Source organism: Populus nigra, chromosome 19 (genome assembly GCF_951802175.1).
Source record: "Populus nigra chromosome 19, ddPopNigr1.1, whole genome shotgun sequence".
NCBI lineage: Eukaryota > Viridiplantae > Streptophyta > Magnoliopsida > Malpighiales > Salicaceae > Populus > Populus nigra.
The window spans coordinates 11,253,165-11,270,043 of record NC_084870.1 but is presented as its reverse complement, the minus strand read 5'-3'; the positions used below and the strand labels follow the sequence as shown (position 1 = coordinate 11,270,043).

The 16,879-nt window shown below is 31.8% G+C and overlaps 3 protein-coding genes across 3 annotated transcripts; 2 read left to right on the top strand and 1 right to left on the bottom strand.

The window, feature by feature from the left end:
* Positions 1-3,032: 3,032 nt before the first annotated feature.
* LOC133679737 (auxin-responsive protein SAUR21-like) lies at positions 3,033-3,652 on the bottom strand. Its single transcript, XM_062102424.1, has one exon. The coding sequence runs from the start codon at positions 3,479-3,481 to the stop codon at positions 3,185-3,187; it is 297 nt and encodes a 98-aa protein (XP_061958408.1). The 5' UTR covers positions 3,482-3,652; the 3' UTR covers positions 3,033-3,184.
* An 8,423-nt stretch (positions 3,653-12,075) lies between these two features.
* LOC133680203 (auxin-induced protein X15-like) lies at positions 12,076-13,353 on the top strand. Its single transcript, XM_062103011.1, has 2 exons — positions 12,076-12,307; positions 13,214-13,353. Exons 1-2 carry the CDS (start codon positions 12,076-12,078, stop codon positions 13,351-13,353), a joined length of 372 nt encoding a protein of 123 aa, XP_061958995.1.
* Positions 13,354-15,458: 2,105 nt separating this feature from the next.
* Positions 15,459-15,780, top strand: LOC133679738 (auxin-induced protein 6B-like). Its single transcript, XM_062102425.1, has one exon. It carries the CDS (start codon positions 15,459-15,461, stop codon positions 15,726-15,728), a length of 270 nt encoding a protein of 89 aa, XP_061958409.1. The 3' UTR covers positions 15,729-15,780.
* The last annotated feature ends 1,099 nt before the right edge of the window (positions 15,781-16,879 follow it).

The window sequence follows — 16,879 nt, the reverse complement described above, 5'->3', positions numbered from 1 at the left end:
AAGCGATTACGTCCTTCTTGACAAGCAGCTAGGTTCTTGAGTTACCACGGGACCCAACTCAACGAACGATTCATCTGCTTTGCTCAAGAAATTGGCTGAAACACTCTCCATAAACCTCATCCACCTCCGCAATATGGTGGTCCGGCCCCATCCATGGGCCATAACATTTTATCAATCCAAAAAAAACCAGCGGCAGCCACCTGAAACTGGATAGCTCGGTTGAGAAGGTGAAAAGTTTTTTTTTTTTTTTTTAATAGTAATCGAGTAAGGCAGAAAGAATTGAATTACGCTTTGAACTTGATCTTTAATTAAACCAATTGATTTGAATTTGAGAGTGATTAATGCTTTTTATTTCAAAATATCTCTAAAAAATCTGGCTAGTTCTCCAGTCTCTAACCACTCAAATCTGGAAACACAACCAATTAACGAGTAACTCCTAAATCCCTGGAGTTCCCTCAAGTTTATTTCCCTTTTCATTTGTACGTATATAGTATACTTATCAAAACCAAAAAATATACCTTTTTAGTTATTTATTATTTTGTTTTAGGCTAGGATAACGTGAATTCCATATCTAAAGGATCCTATATATTTCTTCATGTAGAAGCTCTAATGATAAGGTCCGGCGAGGTATATCCTATGCTATGTATATATATTGCTATTTTTGTACTTAGGGCAACGATTTTCAGTTGGAACCTGCAATGATTGGCTGACAAATTAAGGAAATCTCCCTCTTCATGCGCCATTTATATAAGCACCTTACTAAATATTCACACTTAACCCTTGGTTTTCAATTCGCTTTTTGATCATAAAGATTTGTGGTTTGTTTAAAGAATATCGAAGAACAGCACATGACTACACATGGGTAGTTGGCCTTGAACAACGTAAGGCCAATTCGATAGCTTAATGTTCCATGCTGTCATGATGAAAAAGCGCAAGGAAAGGAGGAGTTAAAATATGAATCTTGGGAATTGAACTTGCCTTGAAATTAAGCACATGAAGATCCCTCTGTGCTATATATTGAAGATAGTGGGTTTTATGCATTGCTATGCGTTGTACTTGTCTAGTTCCAACGGTCTTATAGGAAGTAACCGGCCTTCAGTTTTACATTTCCACTCTTTCCAAGGTCTAAAACCCAAACCATTAAACAGAAATCTCAAGTCATAATTGTAATATGATTGAAATGAACTAAAAGCCCTTTAATGCCATGGATGACTTTGTGAATATTATTCATATTACGATTTTAATGATATATATACTCTCTAACAATGTCTGAGTCAAAATAAAGAGGATAAAAGCATTCGATATTATCTATTAAATTAATTCGATGACATCAAGCAAGATTTTTCACTGAAAAAGAGGACGAGTCTAATATTATTGAGTCAGTTGGATGATGCTAATTTGCTGCATGAAGAATCCTGAAAGTCACACATGATGACACAATCCTGATGAAAGGAGAAAAGTGTGACAATTTATATCACCTGATTGGAAAGACATTAATAAACTGGACGAGTGGCTGGGAATGGAGTGTATAGGATGATCATAGCTACCTGAAACGAGTCTCTTTCATGGTTCGTATAGTAAAGAAAACGCTAGGAGTTATACTTTCTTGGGATTGAGATAAGTGTGAGGAAAATGTTCATGCTATGGGAGAGAATGAATTCAAGTATCCCTTTTGAAGTTAAGGGGTAAAGTTAACTCAAGACACTTGCATATGAGCACTGGTCGTATTTTTGAATCAGGTACAGTTTAAGATTTTTTTTTTGTTAATAGTCGAAATGAGGACTGTTTGTTGATTTAGGTAATGTGTAAATGATAAAATTCAAGATCAATGGTTATTTCTATTTCTATTTAATTTGTGGTATTTTCAAGAGCTCGCAGTTAATAAATCATCAAAGTTTTGCCAGACTAAATTTTGCGTGTTGAGTTTGGTACCAAATTTCCCATCAAATACTTTCCCAGTAAAGAGGCCGATGGCCGATGGGAGTGCATGCTCAGCAGATTCGGCTGTTTCTTTTCTCAGAGGGAGGACCCATGGCTAGAAGGGTTCACATGGCTTAGCTCAAGGTTGATGATTCTATATGAAATGCATTAAAAGAAACAGCCGTACACCACCAAGTCAAGGCAACATATTCAGAAAAGATTGGCTAATGGTAGGCCCCTTCATCAAATATTCACATGGCTTTTTTCTTTTGTTTTTAATCATTGAGAATATATTAAAAAAAAGTAATAAAATTAATATTCAAAGCAAAATAAATGATAAAAAAGGATAAATTTAGTAGGAAAAAAATTGATCGCTATAACAAAAAAAAAAGATTATTTAAGATTTTTTATTACATTATAATTTGATATCATTAAAAAATCTTAAGAGATTATTTTTAGTACAAATAAAGTTTAAATCCATATATAATAAATAAAAAAAATAATTAGATAAAAAATAATGAAGAAACAATCAAATATTTATAATACAATTCTCAAAAACAATATTATTTCTCAACAACTAAATACCTCAAATATTCATATGGCTTTCCTCAGGCTTGGAGATAAAATAATTGTTATTTATTTTATTTAAAATAATTTATGAATTTGTAATTATTTAAAAAAAAATTTCATCTATTTTTCAACTTTTTTATATGTCAAATTTAATCTTTATTATTTTGATAATTATTATGTATTTTATTTGAGATAATTGATGAAATTAGATTTTTTTTTAATTTTTTTTTAATTTTCATTCAACTTTTTAATTTATAAGATTTGTTTCTCATTCTTTTAATAAACTTGAAAAAAAATAAAAAAAAATTAATAAATTATTTTCTAACTTATATTTCATGACATAACTAAATATTAAAAAGTGTTTTTCAATTTATTTTTCATAATATTATCAAACATTAAAAAATAATTCACTTTTCTAAAATTTATTTAAAAAATAAAACTATTTTCCAGACAAGGACTTAAAGTGTTGCTTAAGTAAGAGCCGTCCCTGTAAATTTTAACAATAATTAAGATAAAAAAATAGAATTCACAAAAATGGAGAATTATCGAGCTAGGATCTTGATTTTCATTGATGAATCGCGAAGACATCCCTTAAATACTTCTATACATAAATCAATACAACTATTCTACTAGAAAAATAAATACATAAACAAAGACAAAATTGGAAAAGATTGCTCTCTTCTTCCTTTTGAATTCATGATGAGGCTTGCAATCTAGAGGCAAGCTTGATGAAGGCATCTTCTCTGCATGGAATCGTAAGACCTCCCATTGGAGGATTGAAGCCAAACTCTTCCTCAGCTCGTTTAAGCAAATCTTGAAATGAAGGATGGCTCAAGTATGATATTGGCACCACAAACCTCCTCTTTTGCATTTCTCCAACATATACAGCTACATGTCCTTTGGGTACATCAGGCTGATTTCTACCATGAAGAGACTTCCCTTTGATTACATGTTTGACACTGCTAATCATGGATGGTAAACGAATACCCATGTTTGATTTTAAGCTTGAGTGAGGAATCCGAGAGAATGATATGAAATGGATTTTTTTGGTGAAAGTTGTGCAGGTCTTGTGGAGTTGGAAGGCTGGTTTTGAGTCTGTATTTTATAGGTTTTTTGAGGAGTGAACTGCCATACTTTTCCAGTGGAGACTCAACTGGGTGCATGTTCAGCTCTTTGGCTGTTTTGCTATTTTGGGTATTATAGGAGGACCCATTGCAACAAAGGCTCACATGGCTTTGCTAAAGGCTATCAAATTGCTTATAAAACAGGGGGCCGTACACTGGTAAGCCAAGGGCAACATTTTCAAGTTGTCAAAAAAGATTGGCTAATGAATAGTGTTATGATAAGATCATACGAGATTCACAGGCTTTTCCTCAGGTCTTGTACAGGAATCTGTGGAGTAGTTTATATCCTGATAATTTAAATTCCTGATACGAGTGCTAGGAAACAAGAGAAAGAAATTGAGCTTTTTTATAGTAACTTGAAGTAACTAGGTTCTCAGTAACTTCATGTAAGTAATTAATATGATTATGTCATGTGTATATTAGAATAAAGAAACATACTTATTTATTGGTAGAGCCAACATCTCAAGATCTTTTATAGTATACTTGTTAATTGAATTCAATTGAAAATTTTAATGTTTGTAATCATTTTTAATGTAATTTAATCTCTAAAAATAATATAAAGGTAAATCAGATATTAACCTTCTGATTTACTATACTAAAAAAAAAACTAATTTTAAAATTAACTTTTCTAAAATACTTATCTACTCATATTTCTTTAGAGACCTTTAAAAAAATAAAATGAATATGATGAGGGTAATATAGAAAATAAATTAAATTAAATTATATCTCTTTTAAATATGTAAATTCAATTTATTTATTAATTAAATTTAGATCGAACATTATAATTAAATTCTATTATAGTAGATAATTGGTTTCAATCTTCATGTTAAAAATTATCTATATATCTATTAAATTTCATAAACATTTAATAAAATAAAACACAAAAAAATAATAAATATATACGTATTTCTAACTCAAATGATTTTCACTTAAAATATATATTAAAAAATATAAATTATATTTTGGATTTACATCTAATATCTTAAGTGTTTTGGCTGGTGACATATAATAAAATATATATAATATTAATTTTGAATAATTAAGGTATTTTCCATAATTTTTATGTTTTAAAACTAAATTCTTAATTAGGACTACATCAATAACTTATATTTGTGAAAAAATTATTCCTCGACTTAAATCCCACCTCAAAATAATAATGCAGGAAGCAACGTCAGTTTGGGCAACAACTTCGAGGTCTATACACTGAATTAGTCTGAGTTGAAGGCAGAACACTTGATATTCGGTAATGATATTTCCATTGAGATACGCCCTCGAAAAAGTTTGATTACCTATCAATGATGCAATGGCAGTTCTACACGTAGGTCACCAAAGAATTGTGATGAATCACTTGAGATAACTTCGGGAAAAAAGAAATTAAAATAAAGAAGTATATCTCTCTGGTGAGGTTGTTCAATCGATGCCGATACGAAGCGAATTGAAGTTGCACGTCTGTGCCGGTATTCTGAGGCAATCATTCATAAGCACATGGATCGAGAGACTCATCACTCTGACAATTCTGCATATTTAATTTATTAGCTATGTGGTTTTTTTTTTTTTTTTACAAGTTTGAGTGGCTCAAGTATAAAATTATTGGGTAAAGCTCAGATTACTAGTGAGACAAATTAATCTAATTTTTAAAAAAAAGTAAAATGACAAATATATTAAAAAATTAATTTTTTTATAGAATTTATCAGATTAGGGGTGACTTCAGGTTTTGATCGTATTATACCACATCAATTTTCAAATTATTTTTTAATATAATTTAGACTAGATTCTAGATTGATCCATCAATCTAAACCGAGTGCAATAATAGCGGTTGGGTTTATTTAAATTTTTTTTATTTAAAAATAATAGTATTTTGGATAAGCATATGTGCATCCCAGATGGTATGAAAAAGAATGGCCGCAGTAATGAACAACAATATGCACAGAAAGAGAATGAAGAAAACCATTAATTTGTTGATCATTTCTTGGATCGAGCAGCCAATCGGCTGAGCCACACTGACAACAAGAACATGCCCAAATTATATCAAAGGCCATGAAAAGATTTTTGTGTTAAAAAAACAGTGGGTTGTATACTCTATATATATATATATATATATATATATATATATATATATATATATATATATATATATATATATATATATATATTATCAATGGACCCTACATATCCAAGTTATCCTCGTGGTATTTTAAAATCATCCAAGTACTAGTTGCTACATTATTATTATTTTTTCTCTATTTAATTTAATTTAATTTTTTTGTTTTACATTTTTTAATGTCTCTCAAACCTATAAAGGTCACTAGAGAAGAATAAACAGCTCTAACATTGAAAAACTACACTGAGCTAATTTTGATTTTCACCCTACCAACATTTCCTGACTGCTGGATTAACAAGATCAGCATGGGCACCAGTCGATTGAAGGAGATGTTCCTTCACGTTAAAAATAAAATTCGAAGAACGTCTACACTGAATCATCATCAACTCTCACATAAGAGATCAACAAGGCTAGACGTGCCGAAAGGCCATTTTGCAATTTATGTCGGGGAGGAAGAGAAGGAAAGGAAGCGATTTGTGATCCCAGTTTCTTACTTGAAGCATCCATTGTTTCAAATCTTGTTAAGTCAAGCTGAAGAAGAGTTCGGTTTTGATCATCAAATGGGTGGTCTTACCATTCCATGCGCCGAAGATGAGTTCACTGTTCTCACTTCGCAATTGAATGGTTGATGATGAGCTAGCTAGCTAGCAGCTAGAGCCATGCATGTTTATATTTTGAATTATTTTTAGATATTAGTTATGTATAAACTAAGTGACTAAATCCCCCACCTATTTTGCTTGTTCATATATTTCTTTAGGAGCAAGAATCATCTATTTTAGGACTCCTTTTCTCATCATTTTTACCCTCCTCTGCATAGATAATTTATTTATTTCTTATTTTCTGATTGGATAACAATACCTTCTTACGCTAAGATCAGATCATCTTTTCAATACAGGCAAAGATAAATTATTAACAAGGAAGTGGAAGATTTAGCTTGACTAATTAGACTTTTGGATGAAATTTAAAGGCCGTCGATGAGCAAATAGAAGAGGCGTTGATGGAAATCAAGATCACATGAATGAGAAATGGTTGCCAATTATCCTTATTTCCATGTTGCATAGGTTTGGACCGTATTGTATCCGTATATAAAAATGAAAATATAATAAAGAAAAGTAAAGACTCCTTTTACTCCTATAACACAAACACGGAAACAACATCAACAAATTAAGCTTTGAAAAACAATATATATAGCATGGGATTCCCAGATGCTCAGATCATGAATGACCCACAAACAACATATAATAAATTCTTACTTAAATAGATTATTATTACAATATTATGAAAAATAACCTTTTAAACTAATTTACGATTACAAATGAGTGCTTATAAATCACAATAACGTCCAAAACTCTAGATATAATATTAGCAACGATTGAATTTTATAATAAATCTGGTTTATATATGATTTTAGGCGATGAACCAGGTCGGTTTAGTGATTTCTTCCAAGGCTACTATTTACAAAAAAATAATAATCTCAAGTTCTTATAAAAATAATTTACTATTTTAATCTTATTGTAATTTTACTAATTCAGATATACTCATTACTAAAATTGATTTTTTATGTTTTTGTATAATTATTTCTTTCATATTTATGCATATTACTGATTTAAATATACGCGGATTTACTAATTTTTCCTTATATGGTGGTTACATGTGATTTTATTTTTCCTCATTGATAATAACAAGGGCCATCTGGGCCATTCGCCCAACTAGTCCGTCCTTAGGCCCGAGCACCCCTGCACCAACCCAAGATGGTCGCGACTCCTTAATGCTAAATATCGATGCTAAAACTTTTGCGAGAAATATTTTAATGTGGCAATTCTTGCGAGAGAGGTGTTGTGTTATCTACTTTGTATTATAGGTTGACAGAAAGGAAAATAAAAAAACACTAATTTTATAAAATATTTTAATAAAATTTGGCAAAATCTTAGTATCCTGGAATATAATATTTATACTAATAGAAAAGTTTTTTTTACTTGATGAAAAATATATTCTTAAACCGGCATGTACATAGACAAACAAAAATTTCAGGCATTAATAGAAAAATGAGCATCCTTTTTCATCTTGCAAGAGGATAAGGGTATGTTTGGTATTGCAATAGTTGTTGTGGTTGTAGTTTGATAAAAATTATTTTATAAAAAATACTTTTAGTTGAGGCTGGGTTGGAAATATATATGTTTGGTTAAAATTATGGTTGAAATTGAGGTTGAACAAAAAGTAGTTTAATGTATTTAGTTAAGAATGCTTTTGAAATTGAGGTTATAAAATAATTTTAAAAAATATATATTAATATTTATGGTTTTTAATTTAAATATTGTAAATTTAACTATTGTTATTATATCATGAAATAAATTATACTTTATATAAAAAAAAATTTGTTTTATTAAACTATCTACAATTTCATTACGTACAAAATTCATCCGACAAGAACTACAAAAATAGGTAAAATATTATCAAGAATAAAATTGAGATTACAGTACGAGTAAATTTAATTCACCTTAAACTAATTGTTTAAAAAAAACAAAAAACAATTGTTGTTTACGTATGTGAATAGCGCGAGTGAAATCAATTAACTGCACTGATTTTTCAAGAAGAAAAAAAATTATTCACATAAACAGTGCGATAATGGAGCATGGTTCCACCATTCATTAGAAATCCCCACGAAATGCTGCAAAATTATTATTTTTTTCTTTATCAAACACTAATATATATGGCTACAGGTAAACCTCACTCAAAACTACATTACCAAATAGCTAAAAATAATCCATAACTGATTAAGGCAAATCGTAATTATATTAGACTTATTGGTGTCATAACAAAAGTTCAATTGTGTGAGCAGGCCACAACGGATTGATCATAATTTCATCTGGGAATCTGGGCCAGCATTTTTAAGTTTGAAAGAGCTGGACATGAGAATCTGGGAAGTAAAAGGTATCCCATGAAATGTCTAGCTAGGTAGATCTTATCCATATACAGGATGGCGCATGTACGTACATCATGTCCTGCAACAGTGTCTTCACCGATTACTGATCATCTAAAAGGCCAAATTCAAAGTAAACTAATTTCTTTTGCCAAGAAATTTAGATGCATGAATGATCATCGCAAGCTTGAAAAAGTCCAGTTTATATTTGTATGCGTGTTTATTTCTCTCTCTCTCTCTCTCTCTCTTTAATGATGGTTCTGTAAGTGATGTGACCGCATGCATGAAAGCTGGAATGGAGCAATTAACTATTGCGATTAACGAAGCTAAACCACTATAGTTGGAGCAAATTAAGAAAGTTTTATGACAAAGAGTGGATGTACAAATTACAGAATACCACTGTAGAACTGAAATGCAAAGCAGTAATTAGCAAAAACAAATTGATCAAGTGACAGGCTTGTCGTCTCAAATTGTTTATAAACTTATGCCGGGTAAGAACGATGAATGAACCAAGAAAAATCACGTGATTTGTGGGTTCAATATTTATGAAGTACCTCCGAGAAATGAAGTGAGGTTAATATTGAAGTACTCTTCACTGCAAGGTATTGTGAGACCATCCATTGATGATCGAATCCAAATTCTTCCTCGGCTTGTTTTAGCAAGTCTTGAACAAAGGATGGTTCAAGTATGATATTGGAATAACAAATCTCTTTTTAAAGGAATATTAAGCATAGTAATAAAATTTAAACTGGCATGATTGGTTAATCTAGAACTCGAAAATAATAGAGGGAATAACCCAGATTAACCCGGTTAAAAACCCGAGTGAATCCATTGTTTAGTTGACCCGGGATAAACCCGGTCAAAACGCAACTGGGTTGTCCTCAACCCCGCCTCTCCCTTCGTTGCTGACTCGATCCCTTTCCACTTCTGTTCAATCCCGTTGACACAAGAGAAACTAAACAGAACATGAAAACAGATTTGGAGTGATAAAAAACTATTGAAAATGTACCAAAGAAAGGTGAGCTAGAAAAAAACATAGCCTGCAAGAAGAAAATAATGATCTGAGAAACCCCTAGCCTTTTTACTGAAAAGTTTATATATGTCTCTGGAACAAAGATGTCGAAAAATTGATCCAGAATATATAGATTTGTGCTCTTGAAGCCCAAATAAATTATTACTAATATAAGAATCAAGAGGGGAAGAGCTGAGAGATGGAGATTGCAGAAATGGAAGCAATATATGATTAGTGATTTTTTTCAGCAATGGCGTGGGTGCGTGCAAATATATTATACAAAGGAGGGAGGCTGTAAGTATAACCAAACCCTAATATTACCTCTTCTTGCTAGTTAGTGGGTCTGGGCTAATCTTTATTTTTATATATATAGTTCTATATCAAGGTTAGGTTTTGCTCTACCCACTTATAAAAGCCCAAATATCCTTTTAGTCAACGATTTAGTCAAGTCGAGACCAAAGACCAAAGGCCCTTCAACTCAGGGAGTGCGTCGATCGCTATCCCCTCGGCAAGCTTTGAGATTCTTTTTCTAGATGCTGATCAAGTTTTAAAACCAAGATATTATATAGGAAGAGAAGGACTAGTTGAAGTTTCACATGGTTTGTTTTGTTTGTTTCTAGTGACACCATGCCCTACTAAAGACAAAAAATCTCGTTGGTAGGGGTGCTATTTTACTCGTTTATCTATGAATATCGTTCTTGTCACGATCAGGTGAGAATAAATGGGCGTCCTGAAAAACCGGGAGATAAAACAAAGCTAGCTGTGACATAGGAGGGTGGATGCATGGACATGGAGTGGTGGTTATTTCCTTGACTTTCACGTAGAGAGAAAATGACAAGAAGGCTCAATATACATGGTATCGCAGGTTCTTATCTCGTGACTTGTCCAAAATGTAGGAGTAGCCAGCCCTCCTGCCACGAATATTGTCGTGCAATGCTCCCAGGTAGCTAACCATATATGCATGAACTCAAATTGAATGATTTCCCATTTAGGATCAAATTTGTATTTCTAGCGGTCAGATTGGTGTGGAAGATCGAAGCGCACAAATATTTCCAGTGCTCTAAATATCTCCTGGTGTAATTACTGATTAATGGGCCACTTTGACTCGATGCTTTGTCAAGTAATGAAGTGCTTTCTGCAAAAGATAAATTGAGTGGATTGAATCCTCGGAATGAACTAGTTATTTAGGATAACATGGCATTTGGTGTGCCTTCAATTTTTTAATTTTTTTAGGAAGAAGACGTATTAAAAGTGCTCCAATCGAGGAATTCCTGCATACATACATGTAGGATCTGTCTGTGAAGTCATTTCGCTCGGAAACTTAATCCAATACTCATAGAAACATAAATATAAGGATAAGTTTAAGACCGAGAACGAGTAATTTAATTCAACATCGAATAGAAACAAAAAATATAAGGTTTTATAAAAGGGTCGAGAATTGTGGATAATGTTAAATATCCATTACGACGACAATGTACCTGACACTAAATGCATTTTCTGAAGTCTTAATTAATTCAAGCCACTTTCTCTAATTACTAGGTTTAAGGTTCGAGTCAACTGGGCCAGGAAATTATTATGTGGAGTAATGTATATTTATATGCTCGACCGGCTAGTTTGATATGCTCCCATTCAACCTATCACCCTTTCAAAAGGTTCATGTGATCACAACAAACTCTCCATTCATGTGTCTCCTCTGGTGTCTGGTAGGTCATTATTAACAAATATGATACTGGTTGAACTAATTTTGTGTGTTTGATATAATCGAAAACTTTTAAGAAACATGTAGTATGGTGATATGACCATTTGCTAAAAGAATATGAATGATTTGATAGAACGAAATCTTTAAGGAAGAATACCGTAATATCTACCATTCTGCTAAGGGAATAAGATCCATGATTCGATTGAAATAACTTTATCAAATGATCATGCAATAATATAGAGACATATCATTTGGTAAAAAGAAATCTTAACTATAGCCCTCAGCGGCTTGTCTTTCCTCCCAAGTGCTCTGCTTGCTATACATTGTGCGAGGAGCCCATAAACAGAACCTTAATAATTTCAGCTAGGCCACCATTGTTTCTTTTCTTTTCCAACGTGGTAGGCCATGACAACGTAACGTATGTTATATATATACATGAAATATCCATTGAAGATTCATCATTTCCGACGCGTAAACCGTGTTTTAACCACGGACATGTCCTTAAAGTACTGCTCCCACTGCAACAGTATGATCTTCACCAATTATTGATCTATTGAGTGACTGACTAGCTGGCTATATTGTGAGATTTTGCCCTATATATAAACCCCTAAGCCATACGTCGATAAGGCAATTCAGTGCAACTTAAAACATCTCTAATATACTTCCAGATTCTTTAGCTCCACATTCATCTCTTTCCATCAGAGATTTTTTATTACCTCTCTGACCATCATGGGTATCCGTTTGTTCAATGCTAAGCAGGCTGTGAGGCGTATTCTTTTGTCTGCAGAAGAAAGCAGTAATGTGCCAAAAGGCCATTTTGTTGTGTATGTTGGAGAAACTCAAAAGAGATGTATTGTTCCCATCTCCTACTTGAAGAACCCTTCGTTTCAGAAGTTGCTTAGACATGTTGAAGAAGAGTATGGCTTTAACCATCCCATGGGAGGTCTCACCATCCCATGCAGTGAGCAAGTCTTCCATGATCTGATTTGTTGTAGCTCGTAGATTGGTAGGAAAAATCGATGGTGTAAATTAACTTAAACCATTGACGAATTAATTAATTTGCATTTCAGTTCCTTTTCTGATAAGCTATAAATATGTACGCTTGATTGATGATTTGCTGTCGATCCCTCCTTCTGAACATGTTTCAGTACTGCAGACAATTCATTTTTTTTTATAACTGGAGAGAAATGTTATTGAATTAAAATATAAAATAGAATTCTCGAGATACATATTGCAATTGGAGAATTGACTTAATTTAAATTTCTTATTTGATGAATGAAGCTTGCAAATCTCATTAATTATCAAAGCCACTGTTTTACAAAAAGAGTGACATGTAATAATTCCCCTCTTAATATATATACATTGGTTCTAATTTTTGAGAAACTACATTTTCGTACAGTACAAGTTAATATACCTACTAGGATATTAATTTTTTTTTTCGCATTTAAGGTCGCGGCTTAGCGGGGAAAAGGACTTGCTTCCTTCCTGTACACCTAACTTTGATTTTCTCTATGTATGTTTGTCATTCTCGCGGTGCCTTACTTGTTTATTGGGTTTGCAGAGTGTTCAGATATATTTTTTTTAAAAAAAATATTTAATGTGATGATTAGTATTTTATGCTAATAAAAAAAAGTTAAAACCTTAATAATTTTTAATATAAATTATAATATTAATGTGAACACTCATTATTTCATTCTACGAGATGAACACCTTAATAATTTGATTTTTGAAGATGAACACCCGTAAATCGCATTCAGAATATAAAAACTAGCGGCCACTCAGCGAACACGCAACCACTGAGTGGTTGCGTGTGGAAATATCAGTTCATGACGCGTCGTTCACATGAACTGATATTTCTATACGATAGCTTCTTGGCTCAACCACTCAATCTGTTGTCAACTGATAATTCCCAATCGTTTCACACGTAAAAGCCCTTTGTACGATGGCTCTACAAGGAAAGTGGCGATGGAGTCTGAAGAGCAGGACATGGCTGGTCCAGAAAGTTGACGCATCGAATTAGAAAAACGTCGAAGATCTTATTTTTCTCTAGATATGACAATTCCAATAGATTTCTTTTAATTGCAGAATCGAAATGTCATACAAAGGATTTGTCATTGAGAACTAATTTTCTTGTTTGTTTTAGCTTTATATAGACCCCCCTTTTGCTATAAAGAAATTTTTTTTTGAAAGTGAATTACAATAAAGGTAAATTTAAAAAAAGTATTTTTTGATATTTGATAGTATAATAAAAAATAAATTAGAAAATATTTTTCAGTATTTAGTTATGTTATGAAAAATGAGCTGGAAAATAACTTATTAATGTTTTATTTTTTTCAAGTTCATTAAAATAATGAGTAACAAATCTTACAAATTAAAAAGTTCAATGAGAATGAAATTGAAAAAAAAATATAATTTCATAAATTATCTTAGATAAAATAAATAATAATCAAAATAATAGAGATCAATTAAAAGAATGAGGATCAAATTTAATAGATAAAAAATTTCAATAAAAAAATAATAAGAAAAAAGCAAATAGTAATTATAAAAATAAGGACCAAAGTTAATATAAAAATTAAATTTTAAAAGATGAAATTAAAAAATAAATATTCAAAACAAAATATATATAGCAATCAAAAGTTTGATAATCAAATTTGATATAATCAGCAAATAATGACATTTCTAAATTTTTCACAACTTTCGAAAAGTGTTTTCCATCCAAATTTTTCAGGAAAACACTTTCTTGAAAATCAAGCCAAATTTTTTTTTTATTGGAAAGTGTTTTCCATTGACCAACTTTTCTAATGGCAAATAAACACATGAAAGTTAGGAAAGTGGTTTTCTGAAAATCACTTTCCAGAAAACAAACACAACCAAAAGAAAAAACATGAAAACCGAGTTAAATTTTTTTTTAATTGAAAAGTATTTTTTATTACCGAAAATTATTTTTTTATTAATATTTTTTTCAATAATAAATAAACAAAAAAATTTAAAAATAATTTTCAAAAACTACTTTCCACGAACAAATAGTTGGTAATTTCTCAAAATAAATCTGATATGCAGATGCTTATGTCCTGCCGGGCATTTTAGGCTGACTAGTGCAGTCTGCAAGTAACAGGCATGAGCCAGGTCTGTGCCAATAGCAGTCCTGATGGGAAAGGACGGGCTTCTGAAAATGATTTTCATCTATCCTACTGGAGACTGTTCGGGATCCGTCCGTAAAGTAAAGGGCATCCCCGTACAAAGTGGCTGATGATGATGGGACTGGAACGACTGGTGGTAGGGCATGATCATGTTAGCGTGTTTTTGAAGTGTGTTACAGATTATATTTTTTAAAAAATATTTTTATTCAAAAATATATTAAAATAATATTTTTTATTTTTAACATAATATCATAATATAATTTTACTGCAAATTCAGACCGTGCCAGGAGTTCTTAGCTGGCTGGTGCAGCAAATATCGGTGATAGGAAAACTAGTGTCAAATATGACAAGAGTGTAACTCTGTGTAGGGTTCCAGTCACGAAACCCTCTTCTTCTTCGGTTTTTTCCGTTTCTCGGAGTGTAGGGTTCCTGGCTACTGCTTTCTGGTCTATACCACTAAATGCAGTGAGATCTGACACGCTTGGGTTGACTTTCAATTGAGGAAACAGATCAATTCCTTTGAATTTAATTTTAAATATAGTTATTTTCGTCCAAGAAAATATTTAAAGCCCAGAAACCCTTCAATTTGACTAAACAGAAGCCAGTATGAAAAGAAGAATTCATAGGATAGGCTATATTAATATTATAGACGGACTAGCTTGTTACCAGCGTTTCGCCGCAGGTAGGATTACAAGTTCAAATCTGTGATCGGTCAGACCTGTGTTCTTGATTATTGGATTGAAGACAGCCATGTGATGGCTAATGAGCTAATCTCTTGACTACACTTCAGTACCGAAGGGTCTAAACACCACTGGCTATTTGCATTGAAGACCTCTAGCAATACAATGCCCTCACATCTATAAATACATGTATATTTAGGCTGACAAGTAACGCAAGTCTTCACATCTTGATAACCATCTTGCTCAACAAATCTTTTGAGATTTTTTTGTTCTTTTTCAATCATACCAAATAATGGGTTTTCGCTTGTCTGCAATTGTGCCTGCTAAGCAAGTTCTTCAGCTTTCTGCATCAGCAGCAAGCCAAGCAGCTTCAAATGTTTCAAAGGGCTGCCTCGCAGTTTATGTTGGAGAAATCCAAAAGAAGCGATTTGTAACTCCGATATCATACTTGAACCAGCCTACATTTCAAGACTTGTTAGTTCAAGCTGAAGAAGAATTCGGATATGTTCATCCAATGGGTGGTCTCACGATCGATTCCTTGCAGAGAAGACATTTTCCTTGACGTCATTTCTTGCTTAAATCGGTCGTGAGAAAGCAGACAATGGCAAAGATCAATTTTAACACAGTTTTTTTTCCTCTGTGAGAACACATTGAAGAGGATATCAGTACCATGTACAGACTATTGTTGATGCTTTTTTTCTTCCCCGGGGAAATGAATATCGTTTCACAGTTTTGGAGAACTGTGTTATTAAAGTTTTGTCAACCTTTCAATTTGGAAATGACAAGCTTTAATCATGATTTAAAAAAAAAAAATTCATATCTTATTCTATTACAAAAACCAGCTCCAACTCCATTGTTCGTGATCTTAATTCTGTCAAGGTTATTATTTTTTTTTAGTTTAATATGGATATTCAGGTGAGCTTGCGCGTACATCAATTAATTTGATAAATTTTGAAGTTAACGGTATATAAGTCTTCAATGATCATCATATAAATAATCATAAAACTCGAATCTGAAACCACATAAAAAAATAAATCTTTTAATTTTAAATTTTTATTACTGGCAACTATCAAGGTTAGAATGATATTATCGAGGTTAGAATGATATTATTTATCTTTGTATGAATTCTGTTTCTCGACCACAAAATAATCAAGATATCTTCTTCTTAAACAATTCCACTCACCAAAATCCTAATATCCTGCGTACACAATAAGCCCATTGTCATGCATATCGTACATTGACAAATATTTTCATAAGTGTAAAGTGTTATTACCTGGAGTAATTCTTCCATTTAAAATAAGAAAGGATATTGTTGGTAGCCGGATCATTACAACAATACAATGAGATAACTGAGGAAAATAAGAATAAAAATACTAATCCAAACTATTCTTACTTTTTTCCCTCAAAATTATATTTGGATATGAGTTGTCATGTGTGGACATTTCAGCAGCTAAAATTTGCACCATAAAAGCCATGAGCTCTTAATAAAATGATTCAGGAATTATACACTAGATATTGCAGGTTATTAATTGGTGTTCACGAGGGAGTTAGATATAATTATTTTTTAAAACAGTTTTTATTTAAAAATATATTAAAATAATATTTTTTTATTTTTATTTTTAATATTATCATATCAAAACTATCTATAAACAAAAAACAAATTAATTTAAAAAAAAATGAATTAAATTTTAATGAAAAACAAGTGGTGCCGCG

What these genes read in the sequence shown, in the direction of transcription:
- LOC133679737 (XM_062102424.1), bottom strand. Translation starts at nt 3,481, where the DNA reads ATGGGTATTCGTTTACCATCCATGATTAGCAGTGTCAAACATGTAATC.
- LOC133680203 (XM_062103011.1), top strand. Translation starts at nt 12,076, where the DNA reads ATGGGTATCCGTTTGTTCAATGCTAAGCAGGCTGTGAGGCGTATTCTT. An exon ending in AGGTCTCACCATCCCATGCA is followed by an intron (nt 12,308 to 13,213) that starts GTGAGCAAGTCT and finishes TCTATACGATAG; the next exon opens with CTTCTTGGCTCAACCACTCA.
- LOC133679738 (XM_062102425.1), top strand. Translation starts at nt 15,459, where the DNA reads ATGGGTTTTCGCTTGTCTGCAATTGTGCCTGCTAAGCAAGTTCTTCAG.